Below are 26,112 nucleotides of genomic sequence, written 5' to 3'. Positions count from 1 at the left end.
CAGATTCTGATTTGGCAAGAGTTTAAAAAACAACTTCTTTTGTGGGCCAACGAGCGCTTTGTGTTTGCGTCAGTTTGCAAAATGTTTCTTACTAAACATTCAATGTATGGGCTGTAGGGGAAAATAATTACTTGGGAAGTCCCTAAAGCCGCTAAATCAGGGGTGTCAATTGTGGGCCAAATTATACTTCTAATTTCTGTCAGATGGCCGTTATGACTGAAGTCATATCACCTGTATGTGGCAGGATTGTCATAAATTTACCTAGTTTTTGAAATCAAAGGCCAGTAAAACTTCAAAAGAGGGATTGGTAACAAAAAAAATGCTTTTTGTTTCCCCAAAACCCTTGAAAAGTTGAAGACAACTTGCAAATTTTATACTGTATTTATTCAGAACCTTAATGCCATAATTAGCATTTTGCAGGCCACATAAAATGATGTGGCGGGCCGGATTTGGCCCCCGGCTCTTGGGTTTGACCCGTGCGCTAAATCATAGATGCTATACCAAATAAAGTGGCATCAATGAACGCCCTATTTTTGGAACGTAGCAGAAACTAAACCTCGAAAAAACAAGGCAGATGTGCTATCCACCACCGAATCGTACTGCACCATAGACATCAACAAGATGACAATACAAGTGTTTGAAATGTATTATCAGCTTTAATGGTTAGATAACTTTCTACACATTCATGGATTTCACATAAATTAACACAGATGACTGAGCAGCAGCAGGCAGCAGGGGGGTGGGACAACAGTGACGTCACACAAACGAGAAGAAGTGTGCTGGTGTCTGGCTCTTCCTAGTGGACGACTATGTCTTGGAAGAACACGCTCGACATGATTGTACTTCACAAGAATCTGCACTTCCTTCAATCTTACAAGGCACAGCAGCTGGGCTAAATGAAAACATGTCACCTCTCATTTGCCGATACATTCAACTCTACTGTGGCCACCAAGCAAACGAACAACGGCTTGGTGAAAATGTATCACGTGCGGTATGAAGGCCATCAACTAGTGTCGAACATCACGGGAAAAAAAACAGACACACTCCTTAACTCATAGCCCTCTTTACGAAAATTACATCTGAAGAGTGAGATTAAAAAAACAAATAGCAGAACATTAGCAAAATAAGCTACCTCAACCCCAATTAACTTTACACAAAGAAGTTTTAGGGCCACACTGAAAAGAAAATACTGTCAGTGAAGTTGAAATAATCATAACATTTTTCGGAAATATGTTTAAATATTACAAGAATAAAAGTTTAATAGATGAAAAAAAAATACAAATTTTTAAGCGTGATCCTAATAGCCCATGTATTTAAGTGGTGCCCTATTATTTTATTGTGCTTTGACCTCTGCACACGTTAGTGAAGTATTGCAACATATTTCATGTATGTATAAGTGATCAAAATATCACATTAGTAATTCATTATTTGATCAATCCCATGGGGGAAATGAAGATCTCTATTCCTATTGAGTATTATTTAAGTCATAATGTCTATTGTACCTGCTTTGAGATATTACGTATTGCACATTACAGAGACACTTCAGTGACATGTGTGACACCTCGCTGCCATAAGCATTAAATCTAAAATACTATTATATTTGAAATTGAGGCTATATAAAAGTGAAATGAATTATGGGGAATGTGTTGCTACTTGTATAGATTTCGTCTAATTCAATTTGGCACATTGCCCCACTGGAAAAAAAAAAAAAAAGTTTTACCAACCAATCAACCAAGCAATTACTGTAATGTACAGTTTTCAATATATGTAAGCAATTTCAGATCATGAGCACAAAGCCAAACGGCCCGGGCTGCCTGTGTCCAGCAGTGAGGACATCTTGAGCCGACAAGGTGCGATTACTTGGGTCTTGGGGTGACATGTGGGCGGGTCTTGGGCTCAGTTGGCTTCATAGGTGGCGAGCAGCGCGGCGTCCACGGGCTCCATGCAGGACGGGCACGTGAAGGAGCGCATGAGCCAAGCGTCGATGCAATCCAAATGGTAAATGTGCAGGCACGGCAGAAACCGGATGGGGTCACCGTACTCAAAGTCCATCATGCAGATTACACACCTGGAAAAGACCACACGTTAGGTTAAAGTTGTCGTCGTAATCCTAAGATATCAGAACAAAACATTTATGTTTAATAAACCTTACTATTGTTTATGGTGACAAATTCATGATTGTTAAAACTGTATGCAAATAGGACCTTAAATAAATGATGTCACTAATGAGCAATCGATGTTAGGGAAGTCCAATCAGTCAAATCCCTCCAAAAAACAAACATATAATATTTTGACTCACTCTTTGACTTTGCGGTCTGAGGGGTCGGAGCCCGGATCAAAGATGCCTTTGGGCAGGTGATGGATGAGGCCGATACGCTGGGCAATGCGCACCTGCTCCTCTTCACTCAGCTGGCTGGCCAAGCGACTCTCTCCTGGGGTGGGATGGTACACAGGTACGGGTTGCGGGCGCTCCTGGAAAGCCCACGAAAAAACATCAGCCCTGGGCAGCAACCACTCTGTGTAATTTATTATTTTTTTTTTCTATTCATGTGTGCAGTATGACACATTTTCCAAATATGTGAATGTTAGGTAAGTAATTTCAAAATTGTATAATTCCCATTGAAGGAACATTTAAGACCAGCTTCCTAATGCTACTAATGTCCCAAGTTGGTAAATTCCACAGATGATATACATTTGCTTTTAAAAATCCAGCACCAGGTGAAAATGCGTTGTTTTCCCGAATCCGATGAGGACTTTCGAAGCAGTTCTACAAGCAAAACTTTGTTTTTGCACTGCGTTGTTTGTTGTTTCAAGTAAGGTACTTATTTTCTGCTTTTTCTTTTCCTTTAAATGCCATTAATGTAGATGCTTTGAAACCTTGTCCATTTCATAATATGAAGGCCCTTGTGTAAAATTGAAATGTTCAGAAGTAAAGCTAGCATATCGTATTGATCACGTACTAACACTTTTTAGGACTTTAGGAAAATTCATTAAATATATTTTAATGCCCATCAAAGCCTCGGTTTTACATTCGTTGGTTCAGTTCCTTTTAAGACTTTTTAAGAGACTTTAGGAATTTGCAGGACCATTGCGTGAACGCTGTTCTTGATCAATCTACACTTGCACGAAAATATTCAAGACAATCATGTTTCATTCTTACTGATATTGTCAGAGGTAGAAAAACAGCGCTGTGTGGAATACTGTGACAAGTGCAAAAGACGACCCAAGTGTATATTTTGCAGGTTACATGTCGGCAGGTGGACGTGTTATGGCGCTCCAGCTTGTAGTAAGCTATCGTGTCGGATATGTAGGTCGGAGTCACCTGGTAGGGCGGCGGCGGCTCTCCCGGCAGGCTGCCTACTTCGGACTCGTTCAGCAGAGACAGATCATCCGCTCCTTGAGAAAACAGACAGTTCCCCATTGAAGTGAAAGCCGCATGAGCAACAAACACACGGGCGCAGAGAGAGATTCGACGACGAGGCTAGCTTGGTTTCTTATTTTCTTCGGCGTCTGTACAAAAACAAAGCGGGGGGAAATTCGACGTCACATCACGAAATAAACTATCTCCGCCGTTTTATAACTAACAAGAATCCAGCTGGTGACACAATTTAAGAGCACTCGAGCGAGTTATTTTCGTGTCCCAAATTCTTGTGTTTACAAAATGTAGACCGGAAGTCTTGTCTGGGAATTTTTTGGCTACTTCCGCAAGTGAAGACGCAACTCGTAGCGACTAATAATACACTTTTTTTTTATGTCAAACGTTTGGATACCCTAGTTTACCGCGTGAACGGTACACTAAATTTAAAATACATTTCGTACGATTATCAAAGTTCAGTATGAAAAGTTACACACATTTACAGTTGCGTCAGGAAATTAATTCCGGGGATCAGTGAAGGCACCTTTATGGGGCCGATGTTTATACGACGCGCCCCTTTAAACTGCGTGCGTTTTGAGACTCTAAGCTAGTAGGGGCACAGGTGTCAGCACATTCCTGATGTGTGGAGAATGTGGACAGTAAGACAGTAGTGGTTGCAAAATACGTAGTGTCACATGTTGTGACATCAAGTATATGTTTTTTTTTTTTTTTTGTCCTGCGTGATATATTAGAATGAAACATTTTTAAACCCAGTCTATATGGCTTTATATTGTACCTATGATCAATTCAAGATACTGAATCATATTTTGTCCGGTTCATCTGCTTATGTTAAGGGCCATTATTGGATTGGTATTAGAGATTCAAATGCTTTTCGGATGTGCATTATAGATAAACAGGGGAGTAACTTCTGTTATAGGCTCAAGTCATTTTTCAAATGCAGCAGCAGCTGAGATCTTTCCTCTTACTGAATAATTGAACAAAATGCATACAGTGCAGGTTAGTTGCAGTGCAGGGTTTTTTTTTTGTAGTCTTTACAAACTGTCTGATCTGCCAATACTGTACCATTCTTCTCTTCAATTGGAAAATTAAAATGCCACACAGATGATTTGAATACACAGATGATTTGAAATTATTCAAAGCATCCTGCTGCAATTGAATATTTTGGTATTCAGACAAACAATAAAAAAATACTTTTTTTTGCATGGTGAAAATCAATTTTAAACACAGAAGACCAAATTGCACATTTACACTGAAAGCAACAATGGTGACCTTTCACCTTTAGTTATGGCAGTGCACCATAGACATAGAGTTGTGAAATCCTAATCTCATTGCGAATGAACTACATTTCTGTTTCCAGGGACTGTGTAATGAATAGCGATTAGGTAATGTGCCTTAATGTGTCCAAGCAATGTCATTCGTTTGAGTCTGTTGATTGGCTATTAATGCCACCCAAATTTACAATAGATAGCATTAGCATTACCATTCTGATTTGAGCATCAGAAGCTACTTACTGGATGGCTTGGTGGAGCACTGGCTAGCGCGTCCGCCTCAGAGTTCACGGACCCAAATTCAAATCCAACCTTGCTTCGGCCTTCCAGTGTGGAGTTTGCATGTTCTCTCTGAGCCCGCATGGATCCTCTGTGGGTACTCCGGCTTCCTCTCACAATTTAAAAACCTGCATGGCATGTGTATTGGACAAAATAAATTGTTCTTAGGTGTGATTGGGCGCGTGAATGGTTGTTTGTCAACCGGTTCAGGGTGTCCCCCACCTACTGTCCAAAGTCAGCAGGGATAGCCTGCGACCCTGTGGCTCTGGAAAAAAGATGGAAGGATGGAAGCTACTTACTAGTCTACTAGGAACATTACCAGGGCAGCGTCGGCAGGAAATACCTCACACCAGTAAGTGAAAGCCAGGTTAGTGTTAATCCATGGTTGTCCTTTTATCTGGGTAGCCTCTGTTTGTCTTTATTGTCTTCTCAAACAAAACCCTTCATTTATATTGTTGAGTTTGCAGATTCTGCTTTGCCAGCAGTAATCGCACATAGATGTTCTAATTGACTTATGTCTTTGTAAATAATCAGAAAATGACAATTGGCATATAGGAGTCAGCACATTTGTATGTTTTTTTTTTAATTTTGAAATGTTCCTGCTTCCCTCCTCTGAGTTGCTAAATGCCAGTAAAAGCGATACAGCCCCCCTGATGGCATCCCCAAATGATCCCTCAAATAGTTTTGAGTTGATGTTTCATTAGGGAAAAAAAAAAAAAACAATCGTTGAAGTTTTGTAAAATTCTTCAGTACGTTTTGTTAATGAATGACCAACTACTATTATTTTTTATCCAACTACTATTATTTTGGATAACTTTATTTTAAAACCTTAATCTAAAGCAGCACTATGAGTGAGATTTTGGACAAATCTCTCCCCAAAAATTATGATCTATGAGCCTTACATCAAAAAAACCAGAGCAATGTTTCCGGCGTTGTGCCACTGTAGTGATCTCTGAGAACATTTGTTTTGCCTGCTCTTGCAACTGTTTTTTTCTTTTGGTGCTTTAAATAAATGAAAATGTTTTGACTTATCCTTTCAATGTGTTCAAGCAATAAATGTTGCTGTTTGGTAAATTGAGTTTTTTTGATGGATGTTTGAGATGTCTGACTACTGTATATGAGTGGTCATTGAACGAATCATGAGCCAACTGCAGTCTTAAAAATTATATTGTTAGTTGTGTGTATATTATTAAATTGTTGAGAGTGTAACCTTTTTTTCGGTGGAGTGCAAATCTCTTGACCTCTGTGTTGTGTTGTTATTAATGTTATCAGGAGACTGAAATGTGTTCTGACACCTTTACTGCACACACCATCACAAAATGTGCTGGTCAGCTACACACGTCATTAACATGGCCTTGATAAGCAACCTGTAACTTCATGTACACTTTGAATGAAAAAATACAAGGAAAAAAAATCTGTTATAGACAAACATTCACACCTTTGGAGTATTTAGTCCTGTACCATGCTCACCATTGTCATTTAACGGGTTAACTGTGCCTGTTATTGTTTAATGTATTGCTGCACAACAAATCAAGACACGTGACTCCGATCAGTACAGTCAAGAACATCCTTTTTATTCAATCAGGTGCTGCTCTTCTCAAACTGCGTTTTTCTTCTTATGGAAAAGAAACTGTAATTAACACATGCATTTCACCTAGAGCTCTGGGGGTGTTCTCACAAAGAAGTGGTGCGTAGACAGAGGCGCAGAGGAGCTGGGACTAAAAGGAGGGTGGTGATGGTGGTTGTGGTAGTGGGGGGGAGGCGAGGGGGCTGCTGCCTGGTACACCAGTAACCATACACACTTCAGAAAACAAACTAAACGAGAGAACACAGACCTGGAGCTGTCCAGCATGAGGTGAGGCAGAAGGGGACAAAAAACAAAAAACTGTGGAACTTGGAGAGATTATGATCTCATGTAGATCTGGGTGGTGTGTTTGAAGTAGTTAATACTGCTGAGGGTATAACTGAGTAAAACCCGCCATTAACGTAGCATAATACTTAGCTGAGATTCTTTTGTGGAAAATGCACCTCCAGCCCCTTCACTTCAACCTCATGCTGGATAAGTCCGGCAATAAGGTGCTTGTAGCTTTCATTTTAAGTCCAAGGCTTCCTGTCCTCAAAGAGCTTTTAAACACAGCATACCCTGATAAGCAAATATTACAAAAAAAAAAATAATAATCCAAATTATAGTAAAACAAAAAGGGGGAAGTAAAACAAAGCCAAACAATAAATAACCAAAACAAAAGAGCAAACTCTTATCCTAGTCCGAGCAGCCCCAGTTCCAACTTCCCGAAGCGGCTGATTCCACTTTCTGCATCCCCAAATCCCCCCTGAAGACGCTCATCCCTTCCTAAAAACCCACCCAAGGACACCCCCAAAAGCCCGTCAGCGTCATTTGTTCACGTACATTAGCTGTTGAATGGAGAAGCAGAAGTGATGGGTATGGCGAGATACAATGTGAAGCATTACAGACAAGAATAACATGTGAGCTAACTGCATTCTGCTCAGACAAAAAAAAAAAAAAAAATCGCAGTAATATTTTTTTTTTATTTGGTCCCGCCCTTTAGCGGGAAAGAGCGAGCCAGTGAGCGAGAGTGACGGACACATTTACGTACTACTCGAGTGTCGAAGAGAAAATAGACAATGGAGAAAGGGGGAGGGAAAAAAGAGCAACAGCGGAACAATGACACTTTTTTTTGCCATCATTTATCAAGAAAGAACTAATTCACACTTTTTATATCTGAATGCAAATTTCAGCATGTTGATATAAGGGAGAGGAGGGAGGAACGATGATGGTTCGCTTGAAACCATACAGTTATGCGCGAGCGCGGCACTCGGGGAAAAACAACGAAAGAAAACAAAAATATTGAATTACAAAATGGAGTCTGTGAACAAAAGGCACTTTTAAGGGACAACCTTTAACTGCTGGGAAACTATACACTACAGCACAAGCACTAGAAGAATCATATACAGAGGCGGGGGGAGGGGGGACTCAGCTCCAAAAAGAGGCTCACATTGCAGCCAAGGATAACACGGTCTCGTCGCGTTTGTTTGGCCCCGCGTTCTACTTTTAGTGCGTCTCAAGGGGACGTCTTCTTTTTCAGTTGCGGCCAATGTTTGGGGTTTTCTGCTGGTGAGTTTTAGGCAGCGCTCGGGTAAAAAAAACAAAAACAAAAAAAAATTGCCTAGCTTCAATTATGCTTACTGCATCAGGAACCTCTGCCCCCACTCGAGAGAAAAATACAAATAGAGCAAGAAAAAGAGAGAGAGGAGTAATGCTGTCATTTTTTTGTTCGTGATATTTGTTTCTAATAATTGCGACTGGAATTGATAGTGTTTAGGAGCACCGGTTTTCACTTGATAGAGAAGTCGTGTAGATTTAATTTCCTTCAGCCCTCCCGCATATTTTTTTTTATATAAACAAATGAATACACAGAAACATAAAAAAGACAAAGGAAATAAAAACAAAACCCCCGACTTACAAAGACTAGGATTTTTTTTTTCTTTTTAAATCGTGGCCCTCTAAGTTTAGAGTCCCGGAGCTTATGGACTTGCGACAAATACATTTTTTTTTCTCTTTTCTCGTAGCTTTCTTAAAAATCTCTAACAGACAAACACAATGATCTACCCAATGCATTGCACGTGGCTCAATCGACACATATTTCTCAATAATAATACTTTCCATCAAAAAACAAAACACTTTTTTTCTTTTTCTTCTTCAATCCTACCATCAAAATTTGTTGACATGTTTATCTAAGGTGTGAGAACGCTGCGCTGCTGCACGTGTGTGGTGTCCTTTGGGGTTCGGACTTGCAAAGGGAAGGTGGGGGGGTGGGGGGGGGGGGGGTGGGGGGTTACCCAAAGGGCATTCTGGGAAGGGAGGCTTCAGAAAATAACTAGACTGCCCACCAGCTTGCGTAGCGAAAAAATCAAAAGGATCATACATAGATCATAAATATATATATATGTATAAGATCTCTATCTCTCTATGTTTGTCTTTACAAAAGCATGTTTGCAGAAAAAGATGAGCCCAGACTCGGGTTTCCCAAATTGCAATGGGATTTCAGAATAAAAGTCGCCAACAGGAAAACATTTCTTGATTTGACTTTGTTGCTTTATTTGTTTTATCATTTATTTACGTCACGTGGACGCAATTAGATACGCCAAAATTAATCTATGTTAGTTTAGTAATCCTGTAATTGTTCATCGACGTCAAACAATTTTTCCAAGCGAGCCACACTATAAATGCAGATTCTGTCAGGGCCATACTGATGGTAAAAATTTAGTTTGCTCTCTTACACTGCAAAAAATACAAAATAATATGTAACTCTTTAAAATCAAATTAACTGATAATTGCTGTCAAAGGAATGATTTTCATTACATGTGACCATTTGAAATTTCCTGAGTTTGGTTTGCAGTTCAGGGTGTCCCACAGCTACAGCCCGAAGAGGGCTTGGATAGGCACCAGCAAGCCAGCGACCTCAGTGACGATAAGTGGCAATAGACAATAGATGGATTCATACATTTGAGTTTTTTATATATTTCAGCAAGAATCCTGCAGATTGACGCAATAAACATTGCTTTTGCGAAATACAAACATGATGTGGTGAGCTGGATCTGGGCTCACAAGCCAGAGTTTGAAACCCTTGATTTAGAGCTATGGTTTATTACTAAGAGTTTCCAATGAATAACAATAATTGGTTGATTTGAAGGAAAATCGTTTTGTATTCAAATGTAATACAAAACAAAATGACGTCAGACTAATCAAATAATCAAAAGAATGATGGATTCCAAAAATATTTGACAATGATGGCTCTGAATACAATACATACTGTACAGTATATGCCTTGTGCTGCATTAGGAAACCCTGGTCAAGGCCAATGTTTTTCGCATTATGCTCACCTGAAGTTGAATACTAATTGCATGAAGGGAATACAGAGGCACTTTTATGTTATTGTTAATAGTTTTGATATATGTTTTAGTACATCATGTAGAGCTAATGTTACTAGAGAGGCCAAGACCGGAGTCTTGGTCTTTACTATCCCTGCAAAACAGAACCAACAGTGAGGCAGTCCAGTTATTTTTTGACGGCGGGTTTTGATTTTGGATTGTGTCATGATACAAGTTTTTGATGTGAACAGTTTACATGTAACAAATGTCAATTTAGACAAATTTCAAATGGAGGAAAAACCATCAATAAAGGCGGTTTTTGGAGAACCAAATGTAAAGGCTTCCCTTTATCATGTTATGACAAGGTGTTAAGTTCGTGTGTGTGTGTATGTGTGTGTGTGTGTGTGTTTCCTTTGCCTGAGCTATGGGGTGAAGCAACGCAGGTGATTCTGTGTGATGAGCTGGTGTTACTGTGCTGTCGTTACGCGCAAGAGATTTTGAGAAGTTTTTACTGTTCAGTTGACATCTACTCACTGAAATCTGGTCCTGGTCTGAAGCGTGTTATATAGTGACGAAGGCAAAAAAGTGTTATGACATGCAAAAAAAAAAAAAAAAAATCCAAGTGGATTAAAACCTAAAATAAAAAAATGTAATAATAGTGGAGATCACAGAGAAAAAAAACTTAAAGCTAAATGAAAGCTAATAATATGAAGCTCATGCAGTGTGTGTGCGTCTTCCTGTAAAATAAAAAAAAAAAAACAATCTGAACAGGGATGGGCACTTTACGACTTTTACTTGAATCGAGTTGTTTTCAAATACATATTTTAAGATAGGAGAATGCCTTGCTGGATGTTTTGAATGCCGAAGTTGTGCCAGGCACGGATGTACAGTATATCAGCTACCAATGTTGTACATCCTTAGCTAGCCAGCGACAGTATTGTTTGTTCCTCAAATGTTCATTTTATATGTCTTTGAGGATTGATGTATTCTTTACATGCGTTGCTGAGCTCTGTATTAAAAAGTACTGGTAGTTTGAGGGTTTCCGTTTACCGAATTATCTATGCTAATTTCCAATGGCCCGCCTAAGGCATTCCCCAATATAAATTAGCGTTAGCATAGCGGACCCTTGTTGGAAGAAATGATGAGGTTTGGTTGAAAATGTTTGTTTAAATATGCAAAGATTAATTGTCTTTTGTTTTGTGTCAATTTTACTGCAAACAAGAAGGACAAACAACTTGAAACAAGTAGACGTCGAATCTTAATTTGGATCCGGAATACATTAACGGCATGTTCAATCAGGTTTTGCTTGTCATTCCTCAAGCTATGGTCTTTAAAAGGTCTTTTAAAAGATTTTTTCCTTTCCTTTTTTTCTTTTTTACTTTGCTTTTAATTACATGTCTAAGGTTTTTGTATGTAAATGCTTTTAATTGTTGCACTTTGTGTATGTGAAGCATACACAGCTGTGTATGAAATCTGCTATATCGATAAAGTTGCCTCATTTTAAAAGGTTTAATATTCAAATGAATTTAAAAAGTGGTGGAGGGGAAAACATTTGTTTTTCACGTCTTCTTTCTCAGTTGTGGAATGTATCTCCTTTGATAAATTGTGCGGCGAAGGTCGTCCAATCCATTTTGCCTCAAAGGCTTCAAGACATGATAAATCGATTTATTGTGCCCGTCCCTAATTCTGATAAAAAGATAATTGGCTGTGTGACAGCTTTGTAGGGAAGATGGTTGCAATTGTGTGTGGGTGGGTGTATGTGTATTTGTTTGCATGTGTATGTGTGTGGTGCATTTGAGGGGTTAAACGCGACCCGGATGCACAGCCACATCTCTGTAAACCCTCCTTGGCTCCCTCATCACCCTTGTGGCTGTCCACGTGCAATTCTGTTCATCCCGAATGAGATTTAATAGTGCATAGGTGAGGGGGATGAAAGAGCACAGGCAGCCTTTAGTGTTTTCAAATGCTTTCAACTGGCTAACGCTTACTCTCCTCCCCACAAAAATAGGTGCCCTGGTACTTGGACAGGTAAACAAACAAACAAACAAAAAAAAGACCAGCCACTTAGTGCATATATGTCACACCATTTGATGGCGTCACCGGGATTGGCCAATCGCAAATCAATGGGTCTTCAGGGCTGAGTGAATGAGGTGCGTGAGAGACTGGGGGGGTCGGGGCAGGGATGTGGCTGCGTGTGTGGTCTCGAACCCAAGTGGTGGTCATCAAAGTTGCCCGCGCTGCAAAGACCATTGAGATCAGGACGCGCAATTTTAGGTGGCGATCACTGGCTGCCATCTTGTTTTTTTAACCTCCTGTGCCAATGTGTGGAGTTTCAAGGTGGGAACGACAAAATGTTAAAAAAATAAAAGTGATTTTAAAGAAAAAGCACAAATGTAAAAATTGGTCAATTGCCAGGTTGCCATATTTGTGTTTCCTGTCCAACATTTCCTTGATGAGCGTGTGACAGTTCCTCTTGTTGTGCCTGGCATTCCGAGTCTGTTCACTCCATCTCATGGAGGCCTCGTGCATTTGCGGGGGGAAGATGAAGGGGGGGGCTGGATACGAAAGTTCCAGTTCAAATTGGGTTAGATGGCAGTGGCCATGTTGGGTGGGGTGGGCTGGGGCAAAGTGGGGGTTCTGAAGTCGTACTTTGTACAATGTGGGCCAGAGAGAAACATTTTTTTAGTGTCAGCAGTCTGCTCTTGGATTTTTTCTTTTTTTTTAATTTTCATGACACCCTTTTAGCTTGTTGATTTGTCAAGACCTTGTCAGAGGAACCAAGACTGTGGAGGAGAAAAGGCAAACAATTAGTCACGAATCATCTCACTGGTATAGCGCATGTTTGAAATCCAATCACTGCATTCAACACTCACAAATAATCTATTTACGGTGGAGCCGTGAATTTCCATTTCAAACAATGTCATCATATCAACTTTCACCGCTAGCTCAATTATAATAGATTGTTGACTTCTTTTGCTGTCAATGACGGTGAATAAGAAACCATATTCACTGACCTTCCAGTTAAAATGGATTTGTGACATCTATAGCCATCATTGGCAGTGAATTAATCAATAGTATTAGCTAAGAACAAGTAAGGCATTTGAAGGGACACAAGCACACTGTGATGACGACCCAGAACCCAAATGGATATGTGATGTGGAACTAAAGTCTTTGTCCAGGTTGTTTACTACAAAATACCCAGTAATATTCATGATTGGTGAAAAAAAGGTATTGTAAACCACAATGTCAGTTTGTATGAATGTTAAGAAAGTTCAGCTCTTATTATAATGTGCTTTACAATTTTTCTGCAGGATCATTTTCACTCAGGAATAGATTAACTTAATTAAATATACATTATTTTTATATAGTATTTCTAAAGATGAACCAATGAGACTTTGTGAAGGTGCGTCACTCTATTTTGTTTATTGGAATCTCTAGCTGTGAACTCAGATATTTAATGTAACTAGGTGAAGAAAATGATCAGACTTTACTAGAGCAGGTGTGCCAAAAACATTTTTGTCATAGGTCACATTGTAATAATGATTTTGCTTCGGAAAGCCATTACGACTGTGAGCACATAAAATGTATGATACCCTTACCATATAAATGAAAAAAAAGATATTTTATTTGGAAATTAGAAACCAAAATAAAAGCCACATAAAATGATGTGATGGGCCGGATTAAAAAGTAGCCCCAGAACCTCACCAGTGAGTGAGACAAAGTAAAAGTCATAGCATGGTTTATATATTTGGACCGCTCCATTCTTGAAGCCAGCATTCAGAGCATTTACATGATCAAAAACCCGAAAACATTTTTCTGTGTTCATCTTTTCTCTAAACCTGGTGAGTTCAAAATCGCATCACTTTTATTTATCTTGCCATTTGCCTGTTTTCGAGCTGCTCTCATGTAATAGGCAAATTTTTTTTACCACCAGGTGGCACTCTCTTATGCCCGTCTTTAATAGTTACTAAACTCAGTTGTATTAGACCAGGGTTCTCAAATTTGTTTAAGCTTGCGGGCAGCATGGAGGAAAATCTATTTCCAAGTGTCCCGGGTCAATAAAATCATGGTTATATATTTTTATCATTTTAAAACAACAACTTCAAATTTATTATTCTTTTTTTAATAATGTCTAAAATAGTACAGCATCAGTATTAATCATAAAATATGAACATTACTATTAATCATAAAACATCAGCTCCTTTTTATACTATGCATTACAAAATTATCTACCGGGTTATACCCATTTACGAGCCAGAACCGGCCTGCGGGCCATATGTTTGACACCCCTCTATTACACAGTTAAAAAAACTTATAAAATCAACTTCACCACTGCTGTTTTAATGATGGCTGACTCAAGCCTTTATGTCTCATTAAAAAAACACTTGTGTGGTTTCACTGCTATAAATAGCCGGCCAGCAAATTTGTATTGCACTGAAAGATGGATCCAATTTCAGACTACTGATAAAAAACTAAACAGCACTGGGTTAAAGACTCCTCTCCGAGTGAAAGTTTTGGCACAGGCGAATGCGCTCTGGCTCGTGCTCACATTCCACGGGCCTGGACCTGGGAAGTGCAGCAAATCAGGCGGCCATCTTGTCACACAGTTGTGTTCAAACCTCCAAAGTTTCACTGATACTCCCCCTTCTTTGCTAACCCGGATTCTTTAGCATTTGTAGCCGATTCCTCCGCCTGGCTTCCAGTTACATGAACCCCCTACTCGCTTCCTCTCTTTGTAATCACCCACCCCATGTAATCCTTGGCAGAGGAGAGTGACCCCAGGCCCCCCCCTTGCTAGTCCAAGTCCAACAGCCTATGACATCATGTCTGGTTGCCAGCAGCAACCAGACAGCCGAGACGTGACTGTGGAGTGCAGTGAGCTTCAACTAACTCCCTTGCTCTTTTTTTTCCCTCCCCCGATTGTTCTGTTCCTGGCTTTTTTGGGGGGGGGCACCCTTGTCAACTTTGTCCGTAGTTCTCACATTTCGCCACCAGAGGGCTCCTGACACCGCTTTTTTTTTCCACCCACGCCTCAAGTCTTAAAGCTGGACCATTGAAGTGGATGTACGCGTTTAAAGTTCGGAAGGTATACGTTTTTAAGTGAAATAACATGAGAATAAAATACATAAACAATAAACTTGAAAGATTAACTCAGTTTGACCTGCTTCAATTATCATTTAGATATTGTTTGCTGTTCTCTAACGAGGAGATGAATGATAATTTTCACGTCAGGTGTTTGATGCAGATGCATGGTTAAAACGAGCGAGTAATGCTTAGAGAGAAAAAAATATATATACGTATAGCAAAAATTACAAAGTGATACGCATCATGGTGAAAAGTGGAACGTGCGAACGTCCGTTGTCGGGGCTTCTCTCAGATTCACAGCAAGTGACAAGATATAAGCATTATTTATTCCGTTAGCTCGTGGTAAAATATACATCGAAATGAGTAATCTGTCAAAAGTTTAGAAACACCCTTTAATTCAGTGTTCTTTTATCGTTTAACATTTTAACATTATAAACAAATATTGTTGGAATCATTTAGCAAAAAATATGTTTTACAAATAATCTACACATCAAAAAAATAACCAAATTATTGATCAAAAGAGGGCCAATATTTGTGTTAATTCGACTCAAATTCTTGGGCACATTTTCGCTTTTATTTTGTATAAAATGACCCATTTTGGTACTTGTATTGTGCAAATGGCCATTTGGTGTTTTCTCAGTCAACTTTATGATGTGGATGTTTTTATTACTTTCAGGTGACAGCCGCACATTTCGAAAAGGTAATAAATTGAATGTGTTGACATCATCATGCAATTGCAAGCGCAGGAATTTGAAGGTGTCTCCAAACTTTTGACATTTAATAAATTGTTTTCTATTATTTCATTTATTCTTAATTAATACACTTGTCTTGTCTTGTATTATAAGTTTTAGCTTGCACTATTTACATATCATTTATTAAAAAGTCGTACAATAAAAAAAACAAACATGTTTTCTCTAAACAAAGAATAACTTCTACTCGTGATGACACGATTAGCATTTTGATTATAATTGTGCTGCTGTCACATATAGCTGCACAAAGCTAAATTGAAGAAACGTTGTGTTTTCGACATATGTCCTGTTATAACTACGAGGCTCAGGACCAATTGATATGAATACTTGGGCTCTTCTGAAATGTGATGTTTATTTATTATTTTTTTTAATATTCAATAAGCGATTGTAGAGCATAATAAGATCTCTTGAACAGATGTAAGCTGTCGTCGGGAGGGGGAAAACGAGGGGCAAGAGTTTTGGCACGGGGTTACGTGTTCATGCGTGTGTTCGATGCATGCTCAGACACATTTGGACGGGGTTTGAATGTCCCCTCTGTGCCAGGCCTGCATCTGTGGAAGAGTGGTGCAGGTGGGGAGCTTGAAAACGCAGGAGGGAGCAGCAGGAGGGGAAAGCGAAGGAGGGGGTGCGCTGTGGCAGCCGAGCGGAGCTGGGGGAGGGTGACGAGTCGGGGTTGCGGATTGCTTCCATGTGTGCGCATAGGGAGGACGGCGGAGTCGAGTTGGCTGCAGGCAGGTGCGGTTAGCCCCTAATGAGAAAAGTTGTGTTGGTGATGGAGGAGGCCCAAGACACTGCAGCCCAGCGGCAGAGCCCAGCCAAGGCGAAAACCACAATGTAGTGCACTCGCGGCCTCACACGCTGCTCTAATACACACTGTGGGGCCTTAATCAACACTGTGGAGATAAATCAACACTGGTCCAGCTCTAACTAACTAGCGCTGTTGACATTCACGGCAGGGAAGCTACCGTCGGAACAGAAACCGTAAACCGGTACTGAAACTTAAGGCCTTCATACATGCACAAAGCAAATCAATGTAGGTGGCCGATGACCAATATCGAGCCCATTATAATACACCCCTGTGGGCATTTCACAGCAATGTCTTGGATGTGGAAAGCTATGATGTCAATTCAAACAAGCGCCGCGTCTGAGCTAATCATTCTGGTCGACAAAAGTGCTCTGAGTGCATTTTTATCAAAGCCCGTGAAATGAGGAAATTCACATCCTAGAACGCATCACACACTGGAATTCAATCAAATTCAAAACAGCTACGACGCGTGCCATAGTCTTCAAGGTGGCTGACTCAATGCCACAAAACAGATCATGCTGACAGTGAATTGGACATACATACAGTACAGGTGTCATTTAGTCGTGTCCTAATTCAGGGGCTTGCAACCCCAACTGCTTGTGATCATCAGGAACATTATTCAATTTAAATGAATTGGTCGGAAAATTGTCGATCGTTCATTATAAACGATCTATCTTTGCAATTGCATCGACATATTGTGTAGCAATAACAAACGTGCTCTTCCACTATATGCCAAAAGATACATGTGCATTTATCTATACATGTAATTAGCCATACTGTGTGTGATTTCCTGGTGAAGCTTAAACATTAAAAAAAGATAACTACTTGTTTCGTATTGGATGAAACTAACTAAGTCTGATAGCTTAATGCTAATCCATGTTGCGGTGTTATAACTCTTCCAGCAATGGATAATGGGGCACGAATGGTGTAGCAAACCATGTAAACAGGCAAAATACTAACTGACATATATGCTTTATCCTCTGCGAAAAACAACCAAAATTACTCCCCCTGTAGGGCTGCACTATACTCCCTTATGGTGGGCATGTTGTGCAAGCCATAAGGAACAAAATGCTAATGGTCAATGATGCAGCAAATGATGTGCAAACTAAGTCTTTCCATTCTATTTGATTTAATGAAAACCATATATTTTTCAACTTACAATGCTACAGGATACTACTTTATGAATACACAACTTTTGAAGGGGTGGAATAGATGCATGGCATCCCGATTCATTCAATGGTGAAACATATCAGCTATAAAACAACTTTTGGAACATTTTGAATGGGAATAAGGGAATTTGTTTGCCGCCAGCCAGGTAAAAATGGATCTGTGCCGTCTATAACCATCAATGGCAATGAATGAATTTCAGTTTTGTTTCTAATAGTTGTGAATAGGATGACGCAATCTGTGGAAGACTTATCGGGTGCACGATATTGTTGCAACCCTTCCCCTTATGTTCATATTCTCGGTGGCCACACGTTAGCATTTTCCTCATGGACTACTTTTTCATGCAGTCAATAAGCTCCATAAAACCAGAATATTGTGAATATTCTGGGAATGACATGTCATGGAAACAAACGCACGCAATAAGACAAATCATTTCATATTAGCCCTTTCCTAACATGAATTTGAGGCGAGACAAAAAACTCAAGTATTGCCCAGACATCTCGGACTGTAGAATAGCGTGAAAGAAAGACCGACTCTTAAATCGCGTCACAACTAATGATATCCCCAATGCTGTGAATGGCCCGCTTGTCCCTTTTATTGACACACAAGTGTCCCAGTGTGCATGCTTGAGGCGAGTGATGAGGAGACACAGGCGACAGAGGTGGACGGGTGGGTGTTAGTTGAATGAGGGAAGCTGGCAGGGTACCTGAGTCTGCTGGGGGATATTCAGAAAGTTGTCCCGTGTTCCGATGCCGACAAACCGGTTGGGAGCTGTGGAGCCTGGCGTGGAGTATGCTACAAACAGAGAGAGACAAGTGTGTACATGCTTTGACACAAACACATACACACCGAGCTCACACTAAGAGTCTGATGCTCTCATCAACCATTTGAAGATTTTCGGCAGTTCACTGCATGGCAATAGATCTCTGTCAAATAAACTATTGGGAAAAGACAGTAAGGCCGGTGAGACTGATGCTCTCTTAGTCATACGGATGATTTGTTCATGTTGCGGGCAACTTAATTGTTATTTCCCTTCACTTAGCCATGTAATCTGTGGTTGCACAGGGGATGTCGAGTCTGTAATGAAGAGTGCTAACATGAGGAAGCTATTTCAAATAAGTCACTAATGATCCTCAGCAGCCCCTGGGCCCGTAATCATACAAAACCACTGAGGACCCACTGTCGACATAATAATAGGGCGACCGGCAGAAGAACTGGATTCATCACCGGTGGCAATCCACGCTCCGTTTACGTTTAGCGGGTTGACGAGGAGTGTGTGACACCGGGTGCTGATGTCACAGGATCAAATTTAGGGCAGTTGTGCTCACTGGACTCCAGCGTGGCCGAGCGGAACCGACTCGAGGGAGGTTGTTGGGGAGTGCGGATGGCTGGGCGGGGGTTAGGTGTGACAGGGCAAAACAGACAGTGACGGTGCCGTTTAAAAATGCGCGCACATGTGTTCATTACCGCACTTGCAATATCTCTGAGGATTGGAGGTGGGAGGAAAAACCCAAATGTGACAACAGCCTCCAGAGTGAGAAACAAAAAAGGGTGAAACGGGACGCTATTTATTTATATCCAATATAAATAAATAAGAAAATGACATGTCAATTGGAGAGAGCGGAGAACGGGAGGAATGTAAGGGAGAGGACGACAGGATAGGAGGAGAGAAAGTCAAAACAAAAAGGATGAGAAGGTGCCCCAGTTGCTCCGTCCGGCGCCCCTTTCTGGTGTGCCTCTCCCATGGCCCGACTCTTTCACCGCACCTGTGTGGGTGCAACCAAGCAACGCCTCAACACTCCTCTCCCCTGCTCCCCCGGTGTACGACTAAACTCATTTGTGTTCGGGGTGTTTTCCATACATTGTGATTTCTGTGTTGTTTGTAGTTCTTAATTATTGTGAGATCTGTACGAAAGTGACAAGGGGATTGGGTGCGCTAAATTGGGGCACGATGGTTTTAGTTTTCTTTTTAAGTTGTTTTTTGGAGTCCACGCCAACTGCCCTAATTTTGTTCCCCTACAAAGGGAAAAAAAGAGAAACAAAGGGGAAAAGAACTGAGAATATATCAAATAAAGCAAAGAAAAAAAAAGAAATGAGAGAGGGGCGTATTGCCTCTGTGAAGCAGACATGCAGGGCCTGCCCTGCATGTTTTATGCAATACGATCAAAAGCTTTTTTTGGCTACACAAGCGACATGCACGGGGCCCAGCACTATTCTGCTCTGCTCCCCCAGCCTCTTCCCCACAAACAACAAAACCCAGAAAAAAGCAAACAAGAAGAAGCTGGAGGCACGCTGGCTCTTGCGGCTCTAGCATGAAAATCAACACTAGAGAGCGAGAGAAGCCGGAGTCCAAGAAGCGGGAGGGAATGAACGCAAAGACATGAGCAGAAAAAGAGAAGCTGAAGCTCAGAGCGAGGGAGAGACAGGAAGGGATACAGAAGTGATGGAAAGTGGATCTCTGGTAAGGCGAAGGCGTGGCGTCAAATCATTTTGGACCTTCTACTGTGGTTCCTTCAAATGGTGTAACTCCAGGGGCTGCTGAGAGTCGGAGCCATCTTAATGCAAGCGGCTAATAGGAAAAACTACAGGAGTAGCCTCAGTAGTGATCCTAATACTCCTGTGAGGTTTTATGTAGAAAGCCAGTTGTGTTCTAATGGCACATGACTCCGGGGACTCCTACATGCCAATTTGGGGAAATAAGATGAAATACACTTAGACTTTCTAAAGGAAACTACGGAAATCTGGCTTCGACTGGCGTCTAACATCCTTCTGTGAGGAGACTGGGGCCGTGAGGGGGTTTGTAGAGGGGGAGTGGGAGTGACTTACACGGAGATGCGGGGGAACTGAGTCCACCGTCGGTGGGCGTGCTGATGGTTTTAGAGTCGGGCATGGGGAGGGGCACGGGGCGTGCCACCGGGGGTGGCGGGGGCAGCAGGAAGGAGCCCGGCATTTTGCTCTGGCCACCTCCATTAGGCTGCAGACGGACCATATAGACAGGGTGAGCAGGACTAGACGCAACCCCCCCTTCCCCCCCACACACACTGACAGGCACACAACACCAAAGTGACAACTAATATGCACCTGCTGACCCATAGATGGCAACAACCCACACTCACCCATGTATGCACCTTACACACAAGAGCAACTAGGAGATAGACACACGCACACACACCTACACACAAACACACACACGCACACAAACAGCAAAATGCTCAAACAATCTGGCTACTGTAAAAAGAATGGAATACATAAGAAAAGAAAAAAGTGTAGAACATCTTTACACAAGGGAGGAAGTAGACAAGCTGATGTCATAGTGCACTGGTACCATTTGATCAATTAGTAATTTGAAAATGTGTAGAGGTTGTGAAAGTGCATGTGCTTGTTGGAGTATCAGCATACAGGTTGCTGTATGTGTTGCAAAGTGAGTCAAAATATGAAGGCAAAGTTTACAGTAGTGGTGTACAGTCCAAGAAGCATCATTTTAAGCATGTATATTAGACCAGCAAAATAAATTGGGATCTGTGCGCCAACACATTGGAACTCTTAAATTTTATGGTACAGGTTTTGAAAGTTTATCAAATCACTAATTCAAGTGACACAATGCGTTTCAAATGTAGTGCCTCTCTATTCAAAGCCCTATTGGTTGAGAGCAGTAAAGTACTTTAAAACGGAATTCATTAGTCTTTTTTTTCTTAATGCTCATAACTTAATCTATTTTTTGGATACAGTAATGGCGTTTAACCGGCTGGAAAGGATTTTTGCATCCTTGAATTTGCAACAACCCAATCATGGACACCTGTTCAATTTCAACATTCTCAATAGCATTTTGAGGTGCGTATTATTGGTACGTTCCATTCGAAAAATATTTTCTCTCTGCTAAAAAAACCCAACAACAAAAAACGGTATTATAGGCCATGTAAGGACAGTACATAAAATAACGGTGCGTTTGCACTAAATCTTAATCCTGCAGCAGGTTTTGTGTAAAAAAATACAACGTTCCCTGAAAGAGATTTAGTCTTATTGTTCAGAGTCCAGCCGCCTCACATAGAATGACAGCTGGAATGCGACTGTAATTTTCCAAGTGTTTCCATGGCCGTTTATGGAGCGCTTCTAAACAAAGTTAAATTTGACCCGCTGTGGGTTTGCTGCTAACTCAGCCTGATCTTTTTCTTTTGCATGAGCTACATTTACTGCATCCTCCCATGACACAGTGGGGTCACAGCGGCTCTGACCACAACAGCAGCCTTGGCATCCGCGTTGACGACACGGTTGTTCTCGGAGTAAAAAGGAGGCCCCTCTCATTCTCTAATCCCTCCTTTGCAATATATCTTCATTCTGACTTTTTTGCGCCTGTTTGATTTTTTTTGGGGTGGGGGGAGTGGATAGGGGCGTTGTATGAAAAAAATCTAGATGGTGAGATCAATCCTCCTTCACACTGACCTGACTGAAAGCACTAATATGCAGTTGTTGGAAATGTAAAGATACCTGAAAATTTTATTGGGGTGAGTGATTTTTTTTTGTTTTCATGGCAAATTTATACCGCGTAGAATAATGCTGCCTGGAGAAGTAGTGCCACAGTGGAGGTCTGTGTAGTGCAACATTCCATAGCTGTCGCCATGTTGCCCTGTTTTTACACATCATTTAGTCATTTAGACAGGCATCATCAGCGCCTCTGCTGGATGCAGCCAAGTACTGCATTCACGTTTCCTTTTTTAAAATGATGGATTGGAGGATTTATGCAGTTTTTTAAACAAACTTCAGGTTTGACACCCATTGTCACACATTTCAGCTCAAAAATGGTGTTGTTACATGATTCTAAAGTTTTTTAAAGTATCAGTCAAAAGTTTAGAAACACCTTCAAATTCAAATGGTCTCAAACATATAATGTCAAAAAAATTAATACATATTAGGAGGTTGAAAAATACAAACTACAGATGCTTCAAAATGCACAGCTATGAACTTAAAGTTATACCAGGCCATAATGCATTATCCACATCATGAATCTGATGAAATGAATACCAAGATGCACGAAGCTGTTATCTGGGTAAAACCTGCCTACTTTGGAAAACAAAAAACAAAAAACAAAAAAACTCCCAAATATATAATGCTTAAATGACCACTTATTTGTTTCTCAAGCCTTTCCATTCATATTTCTCCATAATGTTGATAACATTATTAAATCAATCAGTGCCATTGACTGCTGAAGACATCAAAGATCCATTTTTTTCTGGGTTGCCTGCACATGGGTTAAGTATCCTATATGTCACTGAAAATCACTAGCATATCTTAAAAACTAAAAATGCATTACTTGAAGGAATCACACTATTTTGCAGAAGATTGAACTTATTCACTAGAACTGATGACTATAGCCGTCAAAGATCCATTTATACTGAGCTGGCTGTGAATAAGTTCATGCAAAATTCAGGAAATTTTTGAATCATGAAAAATATAACACTGAATCAGACAGTGTTTCCAAACTTTGAACTGGTACTGCTATCGTGCTTTGCACCATGTTCAATCTCCAGTCCATCTCAAAAAGAAGGCTTACGACATATTGGATGCCCTGAGTCTTTTCCGTAGTTTTCCTGAGCGCATCTTTGGTCTTGCCCTTTGGTCTATACCCTTCATTGATCCCGTTCCCCTCCTCCACTTACCTGTGCGCTTGGCTGTCCTGTGCCGTCGGTGCACACAAACTGCACAAACTCCTTAAGAGGGTCCTGGTGGTGGTGGTAGCGTATGGTGGGGTGGGTGAAATAAGGGCTGGACTGCTGGATGATTGAGGAAGAGGGGAAGTGCAGGGCTGAGGCTGAGGCACGGGGGCTCCCTGCAGAGATGACCAGGAAGCAGACGGGAACAGGGTGGAAAACAAACAAATCAGCAAAAGTTGGGTTCAACGACAATGAAACATTCTATTGTTGCAGCAAAAATAATAAACACGCAATACACACAGAACGATACACAGTATATTCCACGCTAACCTATAATAAGACATATGCTAACTAAGCAACGGCCATTATGTATAATTTTGCCGCTCGGGCCTATAATTGTCCTGACACAGAAAATAGCTGTGACGTTCGCCTGTGGTAGGCTATTGTGCAACATCTGGCCCCTTCACGTTATCCTTCAGCCTTCAAAGCAAACACACTATCCTCAGTCACTGTACATGTGTATATTTTTTCACTTTCTGCTGCCTCACAAAACCGCAGAGGTAGGAAAGAGCCACACACAAACATACAGTGTATTTTTTTTTCACTTTTTGATTGGTTGTCAGTGAAGTGTAATCAATCAGCGGCGTAGCCTCGCTGTGCGGTTGCCCTCCGTAGCTTGGAGCTTGTCAGAGGAGTTCCCCTCTGCTCCAAAATGGCCACAAAGCACCTCCTGGAGACATTCGTCAACCAGCCAGCCAGCCACACACACACACACACATACACACACTCATGCACAAATACACATTGACACACAAATGCACACTAGCCTCCAGTGTCTGTCTGGCCAGCTACAATTCTAATGTGCTTGCAATTTGGCACAGTGAACAAGAGAGACAAGCTGCTAGGTGAGGGGAGGCTGGTGAACAAGCATCTGTGATTGTGTCTGTCACCTAGTGTCTCTTGTGTGTCGCAACTCACAAAGGGCCACTACGCAAGTTGGTCAAACTTTCTGCCTTTGTCGCTTTTTCTTATTGGTGGGAAGAAACAAAGTACCAAGTCTCCGTATGAGTCAATATGTTCAAACATATTGATGATACTGTATGTAGCTAAATGCTAAATGTACACACATACACATACAAATGTTAACAAAATAAAAGGTTACTATACTGATTTTGCCAGTTTTCAGCAGTAAAATACCAATAATGTCTATAATTAATTTGATACCTTAATTATTTTCATATATGTTACTTTTTGGTTGACAGACTGCTGTGTGACGCAATTAATCAAATTATTAGGGCATTCATCCTTTTGTTTGTCTAGTTGAATGGATATCATATTTAACACATACATGCTTAATTTATGTTGCACTGTGTATTTTGTTAGTTTGTTACTTTTTCAAGGATATAGTGATTTTAGGTTGTTTGTAAAGTTGTGAAATCCAGATCACTTTTTCGTATCGCTCACCTAATCATTTGATCAGTCATTCAATGCATTTCATGATATATATTTGAGGATACAAGGTTATGGTATTGATTTATGTGTAATAAATAATGACATCAGTGTTACTTGTGTACAACTACTGGAAATAGAGTACATAAAGGTAAACGGTTAAAATATTCGAAACATATTGGCTATTCGGTTGATTATTTTTGGCCGATGTTTGAAGTGTCATAATCGGCCAGCTGATTAATCATTCCCGCCCATTAAAAATTATTGGCCGAAGGAACATGCGCACAGCCATACCTGCTTGGTGGGGGCGGAGACGTGACATGGCCTCGTTGACAGCTGTCTTTCCTTCCATTCATTTTCCATTCAATTTCAATTTTTTTTGCTTAAATTTTGATAAATCTGAGTAAATCTCACAATGTGTAAGTGTCAACACTCATGAAAGGAATAAAATTGTGAAACCTATGCAGATCACACTCCCAATTAAATTACCAATTAAATGAGAAGCATTGACTAGGAAATGAATGGAAGGAAATACGCAAATGTCCCTGCAATGCCACGTCTCTGTCCCCTGCTGGCAAGTATGGCTGTGCGCATGTTGTCTTGGCGAATAATTACCTAGAGCTGTTTCTAGCATGCTTTAATGGACAAACATATTTGGATGCAGTTATTAATTGATAAACCGTATATGTTGTGTCTTCTGAACACCACAGACACACTTTAAGGAAGTAAACATTGTTTATAAGTAATTTTTATGGGTGTATTACGTCTGCATGGATGATTTCGATAATGGCACAAGGCATGCACACGTCAAAACCACGATGAATTGTGGAAAGACTCTACAATCTACATTGTAAAGTCTGTCCTTTATTTGATTTTGAATGAGCCCAGTCAGTTTTGTCCATTTTACAAAGTCTATTTATTGTTTGAGTGCGAGTACTTTGGCCATCTCTGTTTTTTTGCTTGAGTTAGCACAGGGCTTAAATTCGGGGTTCTCAACGTACACGCATTGGTTGCATGTGAGTAATTGCAGCCACAATGGCGGTCTCTGCAGACAAGCGTAATCAGACAGCAGTCTGCCTGGCATTTCTCCATGTGCGCCCAGCGCCAACAACGGGACATAAACAATCCAGCACTTAGCCGTGAACACTCTCACACTAACCCTACACAAGAGGAGCGACGCGTTTGGGCGCATCCAAGGTGGGCCTTGGTTACGCAAAGCATCTCTCTGTGTATTCACATCTTTTCTTTTCACTCCGCTTCCTGTCTTCCTCCAGGCACTTTATAGAAGTGAGGCCTCGAAGGGACATTCCATTTGGACTGCAGCCATTGTAGCGCAGACACGAGTGTAAATTTACACATGCACACGCGTGCGCGTGTGTGTCTGCAAACCAACGCA

At 40.8% G+C, this 26,112-nt stretch overlaps 2 protein-coding genes across 12 annotated transcripts in view; both read right to left on the bottom strand.

Annotated features, from left to right (window-relative positions):
- Window positions 1–636: 636 nt before the first annotated feature.
- rnf11a (ring finger protein 11a) lies at window positions 637–3,689 on the bottom strand. The gene is made up of 3 exons (XM_088418543.1): window positions 3,323–3,689; window positions 2,300–2,472; window positions 637–2,068 (listed from the first exon to the last, which is right to left on the bottom strand). The coding sequence occupies exons 1-3, from the start codon at window positions 3,419–3,421 to the stop codon at window positions 1,897–1,899; spliced, it is 444 nt and encodes a 147-aa protein (XP_088274669.1). The 5' UTR covers window positions 3,422–3,689; the 3' UTR covers window positions 637–1,896.
- Window positions 3,690–6,476: 2,787 nt separating this feature from the next.
- The window catches only part of nfixa (nuclear factor I/Xa), a 139,390-nt gene continuing 119,754 nt past the window's right edge, over window positions 6,477–26,112 (bottom strand). For 8 of the 11 annotated variants that reach the window (XM_088418532.1, XM_088418535.1, XM_088418533.1 and 5 more), the window contains 4 exons: window positions 23,274–23,443; window positions 20,446–20,593; window positions 18,326–18,414; window positions 6,477–12,596 (listed from right to left, as the gene is read on the bottom strand). In XM_088418532.1, the coding sequence (XP_088274658.1) occupies window positions 12,582–12,596; window positions 18,326–18,414; window positions 20,446–20,593; window positions 23,274–23,443 (422 nt within the window). In that variant the 3' untranslated portion in view covers window positions 6,477–12,581. The remainder of the gene's footprint in view (window positions 12,597–18,325; window positions 18,415–20,445; window positions 20,594–23,273; window positions 23,444–26,112) is intronic. The other 3 variants (XM_088418539.1, XM_088418541.1, XM_088418540.1) reach the window with 1 other exon arrangement.

This window comes from Hippichthys cyanospilos, chromosome 7 (genome assembly GCF_059441005.1).
Source record: "Hippichthys cyanospilos isolate Australia breed blue-spotted pipefish chromosome 7, RoL_Hcya_1.0, whole genome shotgun sequence".
NCBI classification, from domain to species: Eukaryota; Metazoa; Chordata; class Actinopteri; order Syngnathiformes; family Syngnathidae; genus Hippichthys; species Hippichthys cyanospilos.
The sequence above is the reverse complement of the archived record's forward strand: the minus strand, read 5'-3'. Positions and strand labels throughout refer to the sequence as shown.